The 22,155-nt window shown below is 52.4% G+C and overlaps 2 protein-coding genes across 2 annotated transcripts; one reads left to right on the top strand and one right to left on the bottom strand.

The window, feature by feature from the left end:
* The first annotated feature begins 594 nt into the window (after positions 1-594).
* On the top strand, positions 595-3,656 carry pcgf6 (polycomb group ring finger 6). The gene is made up of 11 exons (XM_068741052.1): positions 595-624; positions 973-1,068; positions 1,150-1,249; positions 1,331-1,427; positions 1,746-1,801; positions 1,884-1,943; positions 2,253-2,367; positions 2,555-2,582; positions 2,883-2,981; positions 3,110-3,196; positions 3,278-3,656. Exons 2-11 carry the CDS (start codon positions 994-996, stop codon positions 3,326-3,328), a joined length of 768 nt encoding a protein of 255 aa, XP_068597153.1. The 5' UTR covers positions 595-624; positions 973-993; the 3' UTR covers positions 3,329-3,656.
* Positions 3,657-4,469: 813 nt separating this feature from the next.
* Positions 4,470-21,623, bottom strand: ncapd3 (non-SMC condensin II complex, subunit D3). Its single transcript, XM_068741035.1, has 35 exons — positions 21,572-21,623; positions 18,637-18,788; positions 17,756-17,918; positions 17,244-17,407; positions 15,848-16,003; positions 15,713-15,774; positions 15,555-15,642; positions 15,238-15,371; positions 15,083-15,155; positions 14,837-14,962; positions 14,373-14,625; positions 13,829-13,867; positions 13,649-13,724; positions 13,477-13,546; positions 12,581-12,715; positions 12,281-12,501; positions 11,992-12,183; positions 11,811-11,908; positions 11,618-11,727; positions 11,272-11,379; positions 11,006-11,120; positions 10,680-10,775; positions 10,356-10,594; positions 10,169-10,248; positions 9,284-9,421; positions 9,065-9,198; positions 8,559-8,755; positions 8,325-8,435; positions 8,094-8,255; positions 7,723-7,823; positions 7,534-7,598; positions 6,938-6,985; positions 5,684-5,746; positions 5,515-5,545; positions 4,470-4,535 (listed from the first exon to the last, which is right to left on the bottom strand). The coding sequence occupies exons 1-35, from the start codon at positions 21,621-21,623 to the stop codon at positions 4,490-4,492; spliced, it is 4,098 nt and encodes a 1,365-aa protein (XP_068597136.1). The 3' UTR covers positions 4,470-4,489.
* Between the last annotated feature and the right edge of the window lie 532 nt (positions 21,624-22,155).

Genomic DNA, 22,155 nt, shown 5'->3' with positions numbered 1-22,155 from the left:
CATCAGCAGGAAGCGGGTCCTAGAAGAACATCAGCAGGAAGCGGGTCCTAGAAGAACATCAGCAGGAAGCGGGTCCTAGAAGAACATCAGGAGGAAGCGGGTCCTAGAAGAACATCAGCAGGAAGCGGCTCTGAGAAGAACATCAGGAGGAAGCGGGTCCAAGAAGAACATCAGCAGGAAGCGGGTCCTAGAAGAACATCAGCAGGCAGACGGGGACAGGAGCAGAGAGAGCGTCCGTCCTCTCCAAGGAAACAACCATCAGGTTGACCACAAAGTCATTATCAATGACACAATTATTCTCACCTTGAGCGCCCTCTGCTGGGAACTATTGGTGCCGCTCACACACCTTCAAACGCCTCCCGAAATCTACGTCATAGTGTTGCGGAAATAAAGATGAAGAGTTTAATTTCAGTCGTGAACTGAAGAAGCCTCTCGGATTGGGCTGCGCTGCGTCATTTACCTCCACCTGAGCTGTGGCCTGCTGTCCTCTGGTTTCTGGTTGCGTATCTGTTTCGGTAGGAATAGAGATAAATAACATTTATTCTGAAGGACCAGGGCCCGGCGGAAGTCGTTGTGTTATTGTCGCGCGCGGGGCGCGAGTACCTGTAGGCGCGCGCCGGTGAGGTGAGTGGAAAGTGACGTTTCGATCTTTGGATTTGGAGCACGATCAGAGGGATTTTACCTGCCGTTCAGTCAAATGAGCTGCGGCCTTCTGTACGGAGACGCCATGCTAGCGCTAGCCTGCTAGCCGAGGCTAGCTAGCACACCCGGCGCTTGGCGCTAGCCTGCTAGCCGAGGCTAGCTAGCACACCCGGCGCTTAGCGCTAGCCTGCCAGCCGAGGCTAGCTAGCACACCCGGCGCTTGGCGCTAGCCTGCTAGCCGAGGCTAGCTAGCACACCCGGCGCTTAGCGCCGGCGTGAAGCGTGATTCTAATGCAAATGTATGATCTGTAATTTCGTTCTCTTAATAAGGATAAGAGGCGTTTGTTGGGAATGTCACTTCCTCCGCCGGGACGCAGGAGCCATGACGGGTCGGCGACCTTTTCAGACTGCGACTCGGAGGAGGAGGTAAGCTAGCAAGCTCGCTAGCAAGCTAGCGCTGCTGTTTCTCTGACCCGCTGACTCCGTGCTGCGTTCACCGTCCCGCAGTCCAAGCTGCCGCTCCATCACTTTCACCCGTACATCCGGTGTGGCCTTTGCTGCGGCTTCCTCATCGATGCCACCACCGTCACGGAGTGCCTGCACACATGTGAGAGGACCGGCGTCCCCGGGATCTGAGCGCGGACCTCGCAACGCGCCGTTTGTCTGACATTGTGGTGTCTCTTCCAAGTTTGTAAAAGCTGCATCGTGAAGCACTTTTTCGACGGCAACAGGTGTCCCACATGCAGCATCGTGGTCCACCAGACGCAGCCGCTGTACAACATCAGGTAGGTGTGTCCCGCCTTGAGCCCACAATGGGGGGGTCACTGTCTGCTTCAGAAGGCCGAAGCAGAGTAACTAGAGAAGGGCAACATTCAGCCGCACCGAGGAACCGGTGATTTCCAGCCGGTTCTTTCTTATAGATCAGCGGTCCCCGACCCTTTTCCTGCCGCGCCCGGTGGTTGGGCACCGCTGATCTAGATGACTTACCTTTCATTTACATCGAGAACTTCTTTGAGGAAACGGTTGGGCGTTAATGTCGGGCATGCGGCCTGAAACCGGCCGGACGTTGAGGCTGAAATCAAAGTGTCTTTGTTTTCACGCAGGCCTGATCGACAGCTGCAGGATATAGTTTACAAGATGATCCCCCGCCTTGAGGAGCGTGAGTCCACTCGGGCGCGTTCTCTCAGGGCTGCTGATCCCATGATTCATCTTTAGTTTGATTCTTTGTTTTTGTGTCACAGTAGAAAGAGGGCAAATGACTAACTTCTACAAAGCGAGGGGGCTTCAGGTGCCGATTCCAGGTAAAACCTCTCAGCCGGCAGGAGAACCAAGGAGGAAGTGCGACACGGAATCATTGGGATCCACACTTTTTTAGCTCAACTTTAAGAACATGTTCCATTTGTGACAGAATAACGGACAAAGGCTCAAAACTCTGGTCTTTGATCTGTATTGATTCCGTGTGATTGGTAGTAAGCCCTGCAGAGACCGTTGCTGGAGGGTGACGGTGTCTAAGGATCAGGGATTCTTTCCTACTCGTCCCGTTTGTCTGAGGACCTTTCGAGGACCTTTCGAGGACCCTTCATGCCTCCTCTCTCCTTCCTGCTGGGCAGTGCTGCTTTCCCCTTCGGCTCCCGTTGTGAGGCGGCAGAAGAAGGACAGCGTCGGCCCGACCGCGTTCACCGTCCCCCCGGAGCTGGACGTGTCGCTGCTGCTGCAGTTTGTTGGGTAGGACCTCGGGCCTTTCTGCCACCAGGGTGCGCCGCGCAGCTGATTGTGCGTTCGTCGGTGCGTCAAACACGCCGGGAAGCTCCGGCTCGCCAGCCGCACGGCGTCCCGGAGATTTGGCCTTTGCAGTAAATCAATTTATTGTAAATGCCTGTTTCCCAGAATGCTTTCTGTCTGTCTGTTCCAGGGCTGAAGAGGGCGTCAGCGACTACAAGGTAATGTTTTCATTAAGGGGAGTTGTGCCTGAAAGCTCTGTTCCCCGAAGAGCTTTGAAATGTGCCTTTAATATAGAAATAGAACTTGGTTTCGACGTCACGGCGGGCTTTAAAGGCGTAACGGTCTGTTGGGTGAGCGGACGGCGCCGGCTGTGAGGTTCTGAGTGCCGGCACGTAAACGTGCACGGCAGAGATGTGGGTCCGACGGGGGGGGGGGGGGCGTGACTCGCCTCCACTGTGACTGTCTGACGGGGGAAGCGGCTGCTTCTGTCCCTAACCCGGATTCCTTTCCCTGCTCAGCCTTTGGAGAGGCCGTACATCCGTGTGTCCGGTCACGCCACCGTCCGACATGTAGAGCTCTTCATCAGGAGGAAGATGGAGCTGAGCCCCTCCTGCCAGGTGAGTCTGGAGCTCATTTAGGAACTACTGGTCGACTCCTGACGAGTGATAAACCCATGGAGCGTCCGCCTCCCCGGCTCCGCACGGGGGTGTTCTTAGCCCGCTCGGGTGACGTCTGTGTCCTGCAGGTGGACGTGGTCTGTGGAGACCACCTTCTGGATCACTACCAGTCACTCAAAGACATACAGAGCTTCGTAGGGGAAGACGGCCGACAGGTGAGCGACGCACGGCGGCAGCAAACGGAGTCCAAAGCGGGACGAGTGTTTGAAGCACCCGTCGACTTTCTTCTGCTCCAGGACGGTCTGATGGTGCTCCACTTCGGTTTGGTTCTGCCCTCCCCATCCTAGCTACGGGCTCCTCGTGCGGAGACATTCCTGTTCCCACGGCGGCGTCTGACCTGCCAGAATGTAGAACCCGTGAAGGCGATGAGGAAGCTTCGGTCGGACGTCGCTCGCCGTGACCGACGCTGCTGGTGTTTGATGTTGGTGCGTCTTCAATCGGGCGTAAAGGGCTCCGGTTTCTGAGCACCGACTGTCTGCTGGTGTGAAAGTACCGAAGTTCTCCGGAGCACGGAGCGGTTATTTAAAGGGCTTTTGTGTAAAGTACTTTCCATTGAAACTTTCTTACTGCTCTTGTCAGAATGCATTAATAACTGAATTAATAAATCACTTTGGTCTCAGATCATGTCTCATTCCTCCGTTCTGGAGAAACGCGCAGAAAGCCCGAACATTTGTTTTTGAACATGAGAATCGACAAAGAAGCAAACTTATATTTACCTTCCCCGGGGAGAACCGCCGAGCTCTGCCGGTGACGGTAGGCTGCCGCCGTTCACGGAGAGGAACGCAGACGCCAGATGCGGGTTTCTCGTTCGAACACGCAAGTCAGACGTCGCGTGTGTAAAACGATGCCCACTGACGACCACGCCTCCCCGCGTGCGTCGCCAGCACGCAACACCAGCCGGACAAGAGTCGCTAAAGCAAAGTGCTAAATGGAACTGTAGCTAGCTCCAAACCGCTCTTCCTGTTTATAGGCTGAGCGACTTATTCTGGATTAAATACATTCTACATCACATTTAGAAACTCCAGGTAGAGTTACTATACTACGCACACACACACACGCACACACACACGCCGTGTGAACCAACCAGAGGAGAACCATTGCTCGATGCAGCCGCTATAAAGTTCTTCCATCAAACAAACTGCTTTTGCTGAATCTCTCAAATATTCAACCCCCGATGACGGGACGGAATTTGAGGCCTGCTCGAGACCATTTCCCCTTCAGACGTCCAACCTTCAGCTTCATGACAGGGCGAGACCGCGTCTTCAGGTTCAGGCACCTCGTTTCTACACGCTGAAGGGTTCCAGTAGCCATGGCAACAGTAACAGACATTAAATGAAGCAGAGCGGAGTTTGATGCAGTAACGGAGAAAGAAAACTACAGGAGAACGCGGCAAGGTTAGCTCTCGTCTTTATTAGCAAACTCAATAAACCGGCGCCGACCCTTCACGCCTAGCGGAGAGGAGACTGAACGCTCCATCGTCTCGGACCGGGAGTCCTGAAACAGAGAAGCTGAGCTTCATTTCCCCCCCTCCATCAAACGGGCGTCCTACGAGAGGAGGGCGTAGCCAGCTAGCATAGGCTGGTGGTGAGGAAGAGGAAGAGGACGAAGGCAGAGCAGAGGCTGAAGAACGAAGAGGTGAGACAGGCTCTGGGTGGACAAGAGGGACTTCCAGAAGACTGGAATACAACAGCTCAGGTGATCAGGGACAGGTAGGAGAGGGACTGGGTGTGTCTTCTGGGAGGACAGGAGATCAGGAGACCTGGTGGTGGAACCAGAAAGTGCAGACGTGTATAGAGGAGAAGAGGTTAGCTAAGAAGAAGTGGGACATTGGGAGGACAGGAGTACAGAGGTAAAGGTCAAACAGAGGTCATGATGACCTGTATGCGGGTTAGATAGGATCTGTCCAGGCTGGACAGAGACAGGAAGGATGTTCAGCATGTTACAGTGATGAAGAGTAGAGATGAAGGTGCCGACAGAGGCCAGTAGTGAAAGGAAGACGGAAGAAGTATTTTGAGGCAGTAATGAATGAGGAAGATGAGAGAGAACAAAGGGAGGAGAGGAACCTGTTGTGGACCAAAGATTAGCACGAGTGAAGTTAGAAAGGTGATGAAGAGGATGAAGAATGGGAAGGCAGTTGGACCAGAGACATACCTGTGCAGGTATGGAAGTGTCTAGGAGAGGAAGCTGGAGAGTTTTAACGGGTAGTTTAATACAATCCTAGAGAGGAAGAAGATGAAGAGGAACGGAGGAGAAGAGTTCTGGTTCCATTCTCAAGAAGAAGGGAGACGACGGGGGGATAAAGCTGAGAGTCATCCATGGACGTAGTGAGGGAGGACATGAGAGGCTGGTGTGAGGACGATGCAAAGGACAGGGTGAAGTGGAGAAGGTTGGGTCGCCGTGGCGACCCCTCAGGGGACAAACTGCAAGTTCCTCTGAGGGACACCGCATGTGTGTGGAAAGTCAGAACACTTACTGCCGAGGGACACCGGCGTTCTCAGCAGGACCTGCGAGGACAGGTAACAGGACATGCAACTTAGAACCAGCCTACCCCACCGCCCGATGGTCGTTTGAGGAACTGCACAGGGTTTCTAACACGAACCGCTGCCTGAACACATCATCAGTGACCGTTTGTGGACACCTACTTGTTCCTCTGTCACTGAAGATGGCGCTGAGTCCTTCATCAAACGTGAAGTTGGCTCTGGGTCCTGGATTACAGGCTTGAGAACAGAGGGACATCGTGTGGGAGACAGACAGAAGTTCAGAGGGACACCGTGTGGGAGACAGACAGAAGTTCAGAGGGACATCGTGTGGGAGACAGACAGAAGTTCAGAGGGACACCGTGTGGGAGACAGACAGAAGTTCAGAGGGACATGGTGTGGGAGACAGACAGAAGTTCAGAGGGACACCGTGTGGGAGACAGACAGAAGTTCAGAGGGACACCGTGTGGGAGACAGACAGAAGTTCAGAGGGACATGGTGTGGGAGACAGACAGAAGTTCAGAGGGACACCGTGTGGGAGACAGACAGAAGTTCAGAGGGACACCGTGTGGGAGACAGACAGAAGTTCAGAGGGACATGGTGTGGGAGACAGACAGAAGTTCAGAGGGACACCGTGTGGGAGACAGACAGAAGTTCAGAGGGACACCGTGTGGGAGACAGACAGAAGTTCAGAGGGACACCGTGTGGGAGACAGACAGAAGTTCAGAGGGACATGGTGTGGGAGACAGACAGAAGTTCAGAGGGACACCGTGTGGGAGACAGACAGAAGTTCAGAGGGACACCGTGTGGGAGACAGACAGAAGTTCAGAGGGACATGGTGTGGGAGACAGACAGAAGTTCAGAGGGACACCGTGTGGGAGACAGACAGAAGTTCAGAGGGACACCGTGTGGGAGACAGACAGAAGTTCAGAGGGACATGGTGTGGGAGACAGACAGAAGTTCAGAGGGACATCGTGTGGGAGACAGACAGAAGTTCAGAGGGACATCGTGTGGGAGACAGAAGGTCTTTGCATTGAGACAGCGTCACTAAAATGACCCAATCCGCATCGTTCGTGTGAGAAGTAAAATGTTACCAAAGAACACGTAAGTGGGGTCTTCGTATTACTCTAGCCTTTGATCTCCCGGGCCCAGGGTCTTCGTATTACTCTAGCCTTTGATCTCCCGGGCCCAGGGGTCTTCGTGTTAGTCTAGCCTTTGATCTCCCGGGCCCAGGGGTCTTCGTATTAGTCTAGCCTTTGATCTCCCGGGCCCAGGGGTCTTCGTATTAGTCTAGCCTTTGATCTCCCGGGCCCAGGGGTCTTTGTGTTAGTCTAGCCTTTGATCTCCCGGGCCCAGGGGTCTTTGTGTTAGTCTGGCCTTTGATCTCCCGGGCGTGCGGCTGTGTCCAGTGGCTTCTACCTGCTGGTGTGCTGATGGCTCGGTCCTCCACGGCGCCTTTAGGCAGCACTGGAAACATGAAACAAAGTAGTACGTCACAGTCTAGAGCAGCGGGTCTCCCCCTAGGGGGGTGCGGTGCGATGGCAGGGGGGGCGCCTGTGACCGGAGAAAATGTTTTTTTGCCTTACGAGAGTAAAGTGTAATTGCACATCCACTCCAGTAGTTGGCAGTGGCGCCCTGATTGTCAGAAAGACTTGACTTCATTTTCTGCTGCAGACTAACTGGGTCCACATGGTGATCTGGATCAGCACCAGAAGGATCAAGATGGTTCTTGGTATCTTTATGAACCGACCATGACGAGTCAAAGTGTATCAAACGCCATAAGCATAAATCAATAATCAGCTTAATTAAATGTCAACTTGATCCATAATCCAGGATCTCTTGTGGATCATTCTCAAACTTTAATCTGTTCCTGGTAACATTCCCAACATCTCCCGAAAGTTTCAGCAAGAAATCCGTCCAGAACTTTTAGAGTTATCTCGGCGACGGACGGACGGACGGACAAACGAACGGCGGCGATCACATGACCCCCCCCACACCCCCCCTCGGTGACATGCCTGTTTTTTCCGGCGTGACCGACTTGGACTGCAGCCGGTCCTCCAGGATGGACCGCCGCACGCGGCTGATGAGAGACAGCCATGTCATTGATGTCCAGAAAAGACGTCTTTAAAAGTAGGACGGACAAACACAATCCTGCGTAGCCACGAAGACCGGACCAGCCAACATGGACACCTGAAACAACCCACCTCCCGGCGCTGGACGGTCCGGCAGACGGGGGGTTCGGAGGCGGCAGGCTGGGCGTGACGGAGCCGATCGGGGGCGGCGGCCCGGAGAACCGGACCGAACGCTGGAGGGAGAACAGACACCGTGATGCCTTCACTGACCGTAGGGGAGTCCGAGACACCGGTGACCGGACCCGGATCACAGCCGAGCCTTCTCACCCTGGACACGGACCAACCCGAACCCAAGTTCAGCATTAAAATGATCCCGATACCGATTTAAGGAAATTAAAGAGGAACCAAATGTTCTTATTCGAGTTAGCGACTAACATCTGTGCCGTTTAACACCAGCCTATAATGGAACGACTCATCAATCCACAGACGCGCTTTATTCTCACCCGTGCAGGGGGGGTCCCGGTGCCCCCGGTCAGGGCGTCGCCGTCCACCTGCTCCTCCGTCCCCGTCTGAGCCTTCTTCAGAGCGAACTCCAGCTCGGCAGCCAGCTGCTCGTCTCCGGAGAAGAACTCCTTCACCTCGCTGCGGTAGTCCTGCATCGTCACCTGATGGGAACGTCGATATGAGCGGTGCTCCCCAGCACCGAGTAGCCCCCCCCCCCCCCCCCCACTCACATGAAGGTAGGCCATGAGGTCTCTGAGGACAGGAGAGCGCCTCTGCTCCAGCAGGGCCTTCAGGCCGATGATGAGGGGGACCGTGTTCTCGATGAAGGCCTTCTTTTGGACCTGGGGGCCGAAGCGGGGGGTGAAGGGGCCTCACAATCCGGATCTCTCGTCTACTTGAACCGGTCCCCCGGTCCCCAACCCGCCGATCCAGGCTGATTCTGCCTGCGCCCCGACGTCCCTCACCTGTGACACCACCTTCTTGTGCGCAGCCTGCAGGACAGCCTTCGCCATGGTGGCCATGTTCTCCTCTTCCTCGGGTTCCTCCCCCGCAGCAGAAATGGCCTTCAGCTTCATCTCCTTCAGACTCAAGACTTTGAAAGTCTCCGACAAAAGTTCAGCTCCGTCAGCATCCAGGGGGAGCTCCTCATCTGCAAAGCATGCTGGGGCAGAACAAAGCGACAAGTCAGCATGATTTCTTTGTCTTAGCTGCGTCGCCATGACGACAGAGCTGCTGTAAAGAGCTCCATTTTATTTCTAGCCACGGAGTCTCTCCCTCCCCCCCCCCTCCCCCCCCCTCTCCCCCCCCCCTCTCCCCCGACTGTTTGCTTAACCTTCTTTCCTCAGGAAAGCTGCAGAGGCGTACCTCGCTCTCTGGATTCCCTTCCGACTGGGAACGACACGGGAAAGGGGACCGTTCCGATGCGCTCCGGTTCCGGGTCGTGACCCCCCAAACAAACAAACTCGCTCACCCAGAACGGTCTGATTGATCCTGTTGGTGACGTTGAAGCGCTGGGTGTCGGTAAAATGCTTCAGCAGAAAGCGGTAAATGTGAAACCGCTTGTCACGATGCAGAGATCCTTTCAGGGAAAACCGAACCTTTTCTCTGCATGGATTAAAGCGATGGAAAAGGAGAGGGTGAATTTGGTAATTAACCCTCCGCATGCGGCGCGGCCGGAACACAGACCGACCTCTCGCTGCGAGGGAATCTGTTGTACGATTTGTGTTTGCTGTAGGAGTTGAAGTAGAAGATGCACTCGATGAAGTGTTGGCTGAACATTTCTGGGTTCTTCTTCAGCAGCAGGTGGAGGAGGCAGTACTCACACAAACTGAAACCAGAAACGGAGGTCAGTGCCGACATTAGGGTCATCTTCAGACTGAGGAAGAGCTCCTCTGATCACGTCCATAGCCTCAGGCGAGGCGGGGGTCAGAAGGAGGTGTTTGGAACGCTACCAGGAACAGATGATTACATCTTGATCCACAAGAGATCCTGGATTCTGGATCGGTTTCACATTTTCGTTAACATCAGTCAATGGAGCTCCAACATTTGTTCAATATCTCGGTTGATTATTGACCGATGTTTATGGAATTTGATAGTCATGTGGGGGGGGGGGTCTCTATCTCACCACCGAACGTCATCTGGATCGGATCCAGAATGAGGTCAGGAGAACATATTACATTTTTTTTTTTAACCTTTAGAAATAATATTTTATGATTGGTGAATAAAGATACCAAGACCAATTTATAACCTTTTGATGACCCAGATCGCCATGTGGACGGTGTAAATCCAGTTAGGGGGGGGAATGAGCTGCTTGGAGGAGGTCTGCGCTCCGAGTGCTCTTAAATCAAATACCAGGTGTGACTCACCTTGTGTGGTCGTCTACACTAGAGGAAACCAGATTACGTCATGGATACAACGAATTACCAGGTAACGCGTCAACTCGAATGTGCTGCAACACGAGCAGCCATGATGGGACCAGAAACGAGACCCACAGCACGGCGTCGGCGTCGTGTCGCAGACGGGATCGATCGATTGATCGTCCTCACTGCTATATTTGAACCTTTGTGTGATTCACCTGACAATGGCAGGAACCGGGTCGACCAGCACGACAACAAAACAAAAGAAGAGGGAGCCCCTCCATCTCACAAATTCTTCCTGGAAAAAAAGACAAGTAAATATAGATACAGAAGAAACCCGAGAATAATCCGGCGTCCTCAAAGAGAAATGTTACCTGAGAGTAGAGATTTAAGAACAGTTCCCACCTGGACCAGGTTGGTCAGCATGATGAGGGTCTGCTCCCTGATGATGGCTTCGTCGTCGAGCAAACAGGCAGCTACGTTGGGGATGTAGCGATCCACCATGTTGGTGTACCGGACACACAGATCACACATGACGACCACCAGGTTGTTACGCACGGCGACCTCCGACCCCACCTCCAGCTCCCTGGCAAACACCGGCAGATACTTCTGAACCAGATCCTCATGTTGCAGACACAGTTTACCTGAGCAAAGCGTAGAAGAGACTCCATATAACAAACGGCATCCACGCATGAGCCAGGAAAACACGCCCATAAAAGGGCAGCTGACCTAAAGTGATGACACCGTGAGCTCTGACTTTGGTGGACAGAGAGATTGTTCTGAACTGGGAGAGGGGAAGTGAAGCCGGCAGCCCCTCCTGGTTCTCTGTCAATGATCAACATGGAGAAGAGGTCAGTGCAGTTTCACTTCCTCTGGGAGTAGCAGAGTCACAACGGAGAAAAACATTAAGATTAATCAGGACAGAAGCCGTTTTACAGCCGGTAACGACGCTACGTTCACTTCCCCCTTTCCCAAACGCCAGGCCAGGTTTCAGGAACGAGAAACGTAAGAAACGTAATTTAAGATTCAAGAACACGGTAAACGCTCCTCCCTACCTGAACGTTTGTCAGAATGTGACGTGAAGACAGATTCCACCAGGAGCACCGTCCTCCGGCTGACCCGAGCAGGACACTGGAGTGAGGCCACGCCCAGAGTGTGAAGGTGTTTCACCTGGAAGAGAGAACATCATGCTGATTCTCTTAATTCCGTTTGATACTTTCTGCAACGGCAAACAAAAGAAAAAAAGAAAACAGGCTTTAATTTTCCACGGTAAAGACGACGGTGCGACACGAAGCAAAAGCCAAGAAGGCCTCGTTCTCACCATCAGGTCCTCGTCTAGGTTCTGGGCTCCGCCTTCACTCAGGAGGATTCCGGCTAAATAAGCCTCACTGACCGACACCAACTCGCCACCGTGCCGATTGAGAAAAGCCTGAAGGAAACAAGACGACCACATGCTGGCTGGAACAAGAGTCTTCATCCAAAAGCGCGTAACTATTCACATCAGCACGACGAGGCTCACTCAGCCACACAAACAGTCATCTACACAAGGATCTAACCGTCTCAAGCATCCTGCATTTCTCTGCACCAATCCAACACTACCCAGGAAACACGTCAGATTAGAACCGGTTCTGTCTAGTGTCCAGTGCCCGAGTCCATGAAGGTCCAACCTGGGTCTGTTTCATGTCTTCATTGCTGCCAAGCTGATAAAGAATCCCCACAGCGGCAGAAATCACCTCCAGAGACAAAGTGAACGTTTTCAACCAAGACAGCAGCTCACCTTGAGACAGACAGAGAAAGGAGTGGCTAGACGATGGCTCCTCCCACCACTCTGGAGCCTTAGCACACACCACGCCCACTTACTGACTATCCTGTCCTTCGTGTCTTCATCCAAACCGACAGCGATGTCTCCCACCACGTGCAGGATATGACAGCAGGTCGGCACGCTCACGTCCTTTGAGCTAAGAATAAGTAAAGTTATCTCGTACAAAGCGGCTGGGTAACACCGGCTCGTGTAAACACACGGACCTGTGGCCCGTCTCACCTGATCATGTGGTCCCAGGCATCCAGGATCTTTTTGCAAGACAGTTTAGACGCTGAAGCGGCAACTTTGGAGAGCAGCAGCCAGGCTCCAGCGGCGTGATCCGCATCGATGTGGGACACGAGGCCGGTCACAAACTCAGACGAAAACTTGTTCTGCTTGGACCAGATGGTGAAGGCCCTGCTGAAATATTTGCTGGGGGGGGGGGGGGGATTCACAGTAAAAACGTGCCGTTAACAGCAGGGATGCTCCAAACAGCAGCCAAGACGAAACGACTTCTTTTCACTCCAACCTGAGGTTCTGGCACTCGTGGCAGATGAGGCCCAGCAGGTCCCAGGTCAGCCTCTGACTGGCATCGAGGGGGTGGCTGGCAGAATACGGTTTGATATGACTAAGCAGCACCCGGTCCAGAGCCTCCAGGGCCTTGTCCTGCACCGAGCTCTCCGAGTCTGCGGCCGCGGGCACCACACCCTGCAGCCAGGCCTTCTGCACCACAGTGCACTCTGGTTTAGCCTGGAAAAGCCACAGGAGGGCGCTCTAAGTACCCCTTAAACGGGACCGTTTCAGCGTTCAGCCGCTGGCGGAGACTCACAGCGAGCAGCTCTCCCAAACACTGCAGAGCCTTTTTCTTCACCGACACGGCCGCGTCTCTGCAGCGCTCACACAGCGCAGTCAGGTTCTCCCAGGTCACGGGAAGCACGTCATGCTTCAGGAGCCCCAGCAGGGCCTGCACAACAACGGCAGGGTCAAAGGTCACCCGTGCCACGGTGAATAATATCTGCTACCGAGCCATATTCACCAATACGGCGGAACCTCGGTTCTCCAACACAATTCAAAAACTGAAAGTATATTTCCCATAATAAATAAGGTAAACTAAATTATCATAATTCATAGCGGGCACGAGCGCAGCTGCATCATGTTACCATGGTAACAGCAAAGTTTCACCAGAACTTGATCCACTCACCCTCAGTAACGACCCAAAAGCACCAAATAGTGCAGAAACATGTGACTTTAGGAAGAGTCCAAACGGTTGATCTGCACACCGTACTGCAGCAAGGTCCGAGACACGGACGCCATTTGCATATTTAGTAGTAGTAGTATTACTGCTGCCTTTTCTTTGGCACAGTCTCTCCTACGGCAGGTCAACTCCGACTGAACCTACTCGGGTAGACTCCGCCTTCGTTAGCGCGCCTTTGGTTCGAACTCTGAAAATCCGTTTGGTTGCAGATTCAAGCTGCATTTGTTTGGGCGGGAACCGAGCCGTTGGTAAACCGAGCCGTCGGTAAACCGAGCCGCTGGTAAACCGAGCCGCTGGTAAACCGAGCCGCTGGTAAACCGAGCCGTCGGTAAACCGAGCCGCTGGTAAACCGAGCCGCTGGTAAACCGAGCCGCTGGTAAACCGAGCCGTCGGTAAACCGAGCCGTTGGTAAACCGAGCCGCTGGTAAACCGAGCTTCCACTAGTCACACGCAGCCGTCGGACACCTTACCTGCAGAGCTGATCTCCTCACATTTATTTTTGGGTCTCCTACGCGGCGCAGAAGGAGGGCCAGGTTGTCTCTAACTGCATTGAAAATACACGCATATAGATCTCTTCAACTTGACCCAAACACAAATACCGACGGCACACCTTGCAAAATGCATAGCAGCGGTCAGGGTGACTCACAGGCACAGCAAGAGCCGTCATTGGTGCTGATCGCCACAGTCCTGAACGGCAGCGTCCGGGAGCTGAGAGTTCCTGACACACAAAGCACGAGTAACGTTAGCACGCTACACCGCGCCACCAGCGGCCTCCAGCGTGGAAGGAACAGGCAGCGAAGACACGAAAGCGCCACACGGTACCTTCAGTGGTCTCACCCTCCAACCCCGTCTGGGTTCCGGCTAAACAAAGAGAACAGACAGTTTACTAGAACAAAGGAAAGTGGGGCTGTTTGGCAAAATGTCTTAAAATCTAATATTCATTCTCCGAACCGCTCGGCCCATGACCAAGTCGTGCTGGAGCCGGTCCCAGCAGCACACCCTGGACAAGCCGCCAGTTCATCGCAAGGCCACACACACACAGACAGACAATCATTCACGCACACACTCGCACCTACGGACAGGTAACGTAACCAATCTGCACGCTTTTGGCGGTGAGGAAGCCGTGGAACCCGGAGAGAACCCACGCAGACGCGAGGAGAACACGTAAACCTCCAGAAAGGACGCAAGTCAGATTCAAACCTGCGAGTCAACAGCGCTAACCACTGCGCCACTGATCTTCATACTAAAGAAACTGGTCCCATTCGTAGCCCAACATTTCCACGCGTACGTTCACACGAACGAAAGCAGCGAGCGGCGGCACAGGTTCCGGTCAGACAGGTACGTTGTGTGCTTTTTGTTCCCTCACTGGCAGAAAAGAGGCTGTGGACGGCCCGCGTGACGTTGAGGGAAGGCAGCTCCAGACACTGGGCCAGGCAGGCCAGGGCGTGGCCTTGGACAGTGGGAGAGTTGTCCATCCATCGAGCAAACAGCAGGTTTTGGGTTAGGAACCTTTGTGGCAGGAAGCACGCCGACTCAGGATCCAGACACTCCTCCAGCCGCCTCTCCGGCTGCTCCAGCAGAACCATCACGACGTCTACGGAGAACAGCCGGTGCACCATCTGCACGAGTCACCACGACAACCATCAGCATCCCACCGCGCCGGGACTCGTCACATCAGGAGCTACAACACCACGCACGTCTGGGTAACGGTCCCAAAACGACGTGCCGCTTCACCGGTAACACATATTTGAGATTCAACACCGTGAATACCTTTCAGTCGTTTTCCAAATAAAACAGACAAGGTCAATAAAGAGGTGATCAATTAGTTACCTTTGAGCTCCTAGACAAGTTCCACAGCCACTTGATGAAGCAGCTGTAGTCTGTAGCTCCCATTCGAGACGTTAGCGTACCTACAGCCCGGGCCCCACGGCTCCTAAAGTCGCTCCTCTCCACCATCTGAACACCCAAAGCAGAAACCGTACGTCACAACACACCAAAACACACTAAAAGAGAAACACATCTCCCTTAAAACACACCCACATCAGAGATTATCAGAGCGTCTTCTGGACGACTCACCTGGAAGCAGATGTGCTGCAGGAGGACATGCAGGGAGGGCAGAGCCAGCTCCTCCAGCTCATCCATGAGGTGACTGAATGCGTGTCGGAGAAACACGGACAGCGATAAGAGGCCAAAACAAGGGTACCTGAGAACCAACGGAAAACGGTGCTTACCAAACAAAATGGACGGCCTGCTCACGGATGGAGAGCACGGCCTGGCCGGGTTCGAGGAGCGTTGGCCTCCCCCCGTTGTCTTTATTCATCATCAGGATCACATAGAGAAGTCGGTATAGAACTCGACTCAGGGACTGGACAAGACATCGGTTCAGATTAGAAACATCTGCGTTTACGGCGTGGGACGCGGACGGGAAGGAAACACGAACGGCTAAAGGCGGATTCAACGTGAACTCAGCCAGATGTTCTCATTCGTCTCATCTGAGGCCGACTCGGGAGCGTAAACCAGGAGCGCTGCATCCGGGCCCTGCGCTTACTTCTTTCTGGTCTCCGTGTTTTGGCGAGCAGAGAAGCTTCAGACCATGGAACGCCATCTCAGGAACACTCCCCAGTTTGGTGATGTCTCTACGGAAACAAAGCCGTCGTCAGGGCAACCCCTCCGCATCCTCACCGTGTTCTTTGAGACACAACTCACTGCGCAGCAGCGAAGGCCGGCTCGCCAAACACCGGCTCAAAGTACAGCAGCTTACTGAAGATCTGCAGAGAAACAAAAGGTCAGGAGGTCAACGACCCGCACAGGAAGTGGTCGGCACGACGGGATCGTCCTGACCTGGGCGCAGTCGCGGGCGGTCTGCGGCCTGTCTTTTAGCGACAGCGTCTGTAGGAGCCTCAGGAGGCTTTGAACCAAAAGAACCACAGCATCTCTAATCTTCATCACGTCCTGGTCTGAGAAATGGACCTCCTCCTCCTCCTCATCTAGTTCCATCTGAGGACGAAAGCAACAGACAATCATTTTCAAGACACCCTCTGCATTGTGCTTCTATCCACCCTTACCCGGGGCCGGGTCGCGGGGGCAACGGTCCGAGCAGGGCTTTCCTGACTTTGCCTCTCCACACACCTCCTCCAGCTCTCACCAGGCCAGCTGAGAGACGTAATGTCTCCAGCATGTCCTCGGCCTTCCCCGAGGTCTCCTCCTGGAGGGGCTTGCCCAGCATCCTAGGCAGATGCCCCTGGGATCATCCGGGCACTCAAACCCCCCCAACCACAATAAGGTGGCAGTTCAAGTGGGGGCGCGCTCTACTCATCTCTCCATCCATCGGTGCGAGACAGGATCACGTTTACCGACGGCTAGAGGCTAAATCTACTCTCAAAACAAGGACAGGACGGGCACAGACCAGAGGACGAATAGAATCTGGACTAGAACACAAAACTTCAAGTACGCTAAACGCAAACAGACGGTGGCGATAGAAGCTCGCCGTCAGCGGCGTAATGTCCTGACGGCGAGCTTTCGACGGCGAGCTTTCGACGGCGAGCTTTCGACGGCGAGCTTTTGACGGCGAGCTTTTGACGGCGAGCTCTTGACGGCGAGCTCTTGACGGCGAGCTTTCGACGGCGAGCTCTTGACGGCGAGCTCTTGACGGCGAGCTTTCGACGGCGAGCTCTTGACGGCGAGCTCTTGACGGCGAGCTTTTGACGGCGAGCTCTTGACGGCGAGCTCTTGACGGCGAGCTTTCGACGGCGAGCTCTTGACGGCGAGCTCTTGACGGCGAGCTTTTGACGGCGAGCTTTTGACGGCGAGCTCTTGACGGCGAGCTCTTGACGGCGGGCTTTTGACGGCGAGCTTTTGACGGCGAGCTCTTGACGGCGAGCTTTTGACGGCGAGCTTTTGACGGCGAGCTTTTGACGGCGAGCCCTTGACGGCGAGCTTTTGACGGCGAGCTTTTGACGGCGAGCTTTTGACGGCGAGCTTCTGACGGCGAGCTTTTGACGGCGAGCTTTTGACGGCGAGCTTTTGACGGCGAGCTCTTGACGGCGAGCTCTTGACGGCGAGCTCTTGACGGCGAGCTCTTGACGGCGAGCTCTTGACGGCGAGCCTTTGACGGCGAGCTCTTGACGGCGAGCTCTTGACGGCGAGCCTTTGACGGCGAGCTTTTGACGGCGAGCTCTTGACGGCGAGCTCTTGACGGCGAGCTCTTGACGGCGAGCTTTCGATGACCCACGACTACCTCTGGAGAGTCTTTCCGCTGTTTGGAGCGCTTCCCGTCAGCCTGAGAACTCTTCAGACCGTCCTTCTTGCGCTTCTTTCCAGATTCCTGAGGCCAGCAGTGAGACGTCAGGTCTGCACATGTGTCCAATAGAACCTCATGAAAAACCCGGTTGGCTATGCTCCCTGGAGACAACAAAAACACGCAGAGAGTAATCTGAGTAAAAGAACTGCACACGGTTCAGAGCAGATTTCAGAAAAGGACTCGCACATCACGCCGTGATACCGACGATAATAAAGACACGAGCATGATATCTGTAACTTAACTTATTGTGTATTCTGTAGATAAAACCCACAATACCTTTTTCTCTATAAAATTAAAGCGTTCTTTTCAGGAAGGGTAGTTTGTCGGAGCTAAAGGACACACACCGTGAAACACCGCATGATACTTGATGTCAGCATTCCGTTTAACGACGCCGGGTTGACAGACTATGTGAGGACTCGCTCAGGTGTATTCTTCTCATCTCCTCTCACCTGGGACAGCCAGAAGCAGCAGGTACACCGAGGCAGCATTCAAACCGGCTATTCTCTGTCGGACGTCGGCTCCTTTAGCTTTTGCCCCCAAGACGAAGTAGGACAGCACGGCCACCAAGGACTTGAGGGACACGTTGTTCTCCCCCAGAGCCGCCCAGATACTCTGCAGTTCAACACGAGAGCATCATCAGAACACAGGTTCTAGATAAATCATCCACCGCTAAAGGAAACACAGGTTCTAGATAAATCATCCACCGCTAAAGGAAACACAGGTTCTAGATAAATCATCCACCGCTAGAGGAAACACAGGTTCTAGATAAATCATCCACCGCTAAAGGAAACACAGGTTCTAGATAAATCATCCACCGCTAAAGGAAACACAGGTTCTAGATAAATCATCCACCGCTAAAGGAAACACAGGTTCTAGATAAATCATCCACCGCTAGAGGAAACACAGGTTCTAGATAAATCATCCACCGCTAGAGGAAACACAGGTTCTAGATAAATCATCCACCGCTAAAGGAAACACAGGTTCTAGATAAATCATCCACCGCTAAAGGAGCCAGGACGTTCCAACCGGACAAAGAACACAGGTTCTAGATAAATCATCCACCGCTAAAGGAAACACAGGTTCTAGATAAATCATCCACCGCTAAAGGAGCCAGGACGTTCCAACCGGACAAAGAACACAGGTTCTAGATAAATCATCCACCGCTAAAGGAAACACAGGTTCTAGATAAATCATCCACCGCTAAAGGAGCCAGGACGTTCCAACCGGACAAAGGAAGCCTGGAAAGCACAACATCAATGTAGATGCTACCAGAAGGAGTAATATAATATCAGAAATAAACGACCTCAACCCAGAGGACGGCACGCTTTACCTGTGAAGCTGCATCGCTGCCTGCAGCGTGTTCGTACACGCACCGGTGCAGAGCTCTGAAGGCCTCGTTTCCGGGGGAACGTCTATTCTCAAAGGTCCCTTCCAGCGGTTTCCTCTCCGTGAACTCCAAATCCCAGACGGCATCAACCCAAGCTGAAAGTCACAAGGAGTCAGAGCGTTAGCCGAAGCGACGCCACAAAGGACGGTTCTGTTCAGAGAACCCGGTACCGTTCAGAGAACCCGGTACCGCTCAGAGAACTCGGTACCGTTCAGAGAACCCGGTACCGTTCAGAGAACCCGGTCCCGTTCAGAGAACCCGGTACCGTTCAGAGAACCCGGTACCGTTCAGAGAACTCGGTACCGTTCAGAGAACCCGGTACCGCTCAGAGAACCCGGTACCGTTCAGAGAACCCGGTACCGCTCAGAGAACCCGGTACCGTTCAGAGAACTCGGTACCGTTCAGAGAACTCGGTACCGTTCAGAGAACCCGGTACCGCTCAGAGAACCCGGTACCGTTCAGAGAACCCGGTCCCGTTCAGAGAACCCGGTACCGTTCAGAGAACTCGGTACCGCTCAGAGAACTCGGTCCCCTTCAGAGAACCCGGTCCCGTTCAGAGAACTCGGTACCGTTCAGAGAACCCGGTACCGCTCAGAGAACCCGGTACCGTTCAGAGAACTCGGTACCGCTCAGAGAACCCGGTACCGCTCAGAGAACTCGGTACCGTTCAGAGAACCCGGTACCGCTCAGAGAACTCGGTACCGTTCAGAGAACCCGGTCCCGTTCAGAGAACCCGGTACCGTTCAGAGAACTCCCGTTCAGAGAACCCGGTACCGTTCAGAGAACTCGGTACCGTTCAGAGAACTCGGTACCGTTCAGAGAACCCGGTACCGCTCAGAGAACCCGGTACCGTTCAGAGAACCCGGTCCCGTTCAGAGAACCCGGTACCGTTCAGAGAACTCGGTACCGCTCAGAGAACTCGGTCCCCTTCAGAGAACCCGGTCCCGTTCAGAGAACTCGGTACCGTTCAGAGAACCCGGTACCGCTCAGAGAACCCGGTACCGTTCAGAGAACTCGGTACCGCTCAGAGAACCCGGTACCGCTCAGAGAACTCGGTACCGTTCAGAGAACCCGGTACCGCTCAGAGAACTCGGTACCGTTCAGAGAACCCGGTCCCGTTCAGAGAACTCGGTACCGTTCAGAGAACTCGGAGTACTCCATTTCAGGTGCCTGATAATCTGCTAAATATCTGAAACTGCCTCCGTGTAAAAATATCTTCATTTAGTTGCCACTAATTCCTCCATGAGAAAAGCCATCAGTAAAATGGTCATGTTACAGTAGCATGTACTACAGTACAAGTACAGTCACACAGTAGCATGTATTACAGTACAAGTACAGTCACACAGGAGCATGTATTACAGTACAAGTACAGTCACACAGTAGCATGTATTACAGTACAAGTACAGTCACACAGGAGCATGTATTACAGTACAAGTACAGTCACACAGTAGCATGTACTACAGTACAAGTACAGTCACACAGTAGCATGTATTACAGTACAAGTACAGTCACACAGGAGCATGTATTACAGTACAAGTACAGTCACACAGTAGCATGTATTACAGTACAAGTACAGTCACACAGTAGCATGTATTACAGTACAAGTACAGTCACACAGTAGCATGTATTACAGTACAAGTACAGTCACACAGTAGCATGTATTACAGTACAAGTACAGTCACACAGTAGCATGTATTACAGTACAAGTACAGTAAACAGGAGCATGTATTACAGTACAAGTACAGTAAACAGGAGCATGTACTACAGTACAAGTACAGTCACACAGTAGCATGTATTACAGTACAAGTACAGTCACACAGGAGCATGTATTACAGTACAAGTACAGTCACACAGTAGCATGTATTACAGTACAAGTACAGTCACACAGGAGCATGTATTACAGTACAAGTACAGTCACACAGTAGCATGTATTACAGTACAAGTACAGTCACACAGGAGCATGTATTACAGTACAAGTACAGTCACACAGTAGCATGTATTACAGTACAAGTACAGTCACACAGGAGCATGTATTACAGTACAAGTACAGTCACACAGTAGCATGTACTACAGTACAAGTACAGTCACACAGTAGCATGTATTACAGTACAAGTACAGTCACACAGGAGCATGTATTACAGTACAAGTACAGTCACACAGTAGCATGTATTACAGTACAAGTACAGTCACACAGTAGCATGTATTACAGTACAAGTACAGTCACACAGTAGCATGTATTACAGTACAAGTACAGTCAAACATCCTGTCTCAGAGGAGCATTTCTAAAAAGCATTTCTTGCTTCCGTTGAAAGTCCTTCGTACATAAATCATCGACATTTAACAATACAAATAAAAATAAAACTAATATTCAATAACTCAATTGATGCAAAGTAACATTAGAAAAATAAAATGATTTTACACCGCCGATGCAAACTAACAATAAATCTAAAGTAAATTACACCACTGATGCAAAATGACAACGAATGACAATAAATTACATAAATTACATAAATTAAAAAGACACTTAATATGTGCGACGGGGGGGGGGTTGATCCGGAGAGAGTCGTGATGACTATCTCCGTTCCTGCCCCCCTGAAAGGTGCATTTTTAGGTTATTTTTAGGTCACGCTGCGTTACGTTTGTAACGTCACATTACAGATATCTCATCTTTATTCTCGCCCGACTAAAACGGAAATCCGGAGACGTCGTACGATCAGATCCGATCAGATCCGATCAGATCCGATCAGATCCCAGACTGGGATCATTTTCAAGATTACGTTACAAGACAAAACCTGGAAAACCGGGGAAACCGGGGAAACAGCAAAATAATTTAATCTCTGACAATCAATTAAATAGAAAATACCGTTTACGTACTTACCTTGTGGAATCTCATCTAACTTCAGAAAACGCAGCGCAGACGCCAAATCCATGATGGCGCACACTTCGAAACGGCCCGCCTGAAAATTAGGGGCCTTTATGCGCATGCGCAGGGACATTTCTTCTTCGCTTTTCTTTTTCCAGGTAGAGTTCTCCATTTGGAGCTTTCGTTGCGACCAAGCTGATGAGATAGCGGAGAGCGCAGGTAAATACCCCGGTACTAACGATTACTCTGGTGTATTTAAGGTAAATACCCCGGTACTAACGATTACTCTGGTGTATTTAAGGTAAATATCCCGGTACTAATGATTACTCTGGTGTATTTAAGGTAAATACCCCGGTACTAACGATTACTCTGGTGTATTTAAGGTAAATATCCCGGTACTAACGATTACTCTGGTGTATTTAAGGTAAATACCCCGGTACTAACGATTACTCTGGTGTATTTAAGGTAAATATCCCGGTACTAATGATTACTCTGGTGTATTTAAGGTAAATATCCCGGTACTAATGATTACTCTGGTGCATTTAAGGTAAATATCCCGGTACTAATGATTACTCTGGTGCATTTAAGGTAAATATCCC

This window comes from Brachionichthys hirsutus, chromosome 7 (genome assembly GCF_040956055.1).
Source record: "Brachionichthys hirsutus isolate HB-005 chromosome 7, CSIRO-AGI_Bhir_v1, whole genome shotgun sequence".
Classification (NCBI taxonomy): domain Eukaryota; kingdom Metazoa; phylum Chordata; class Actinopteri; order Lophiiformes; family Brachionichthyidae; genus Brachionichthys; species Brachionichthys hirsutus.
This window is presented reverse-complemented; position numbering and strand designations above follow the sequence as displayed.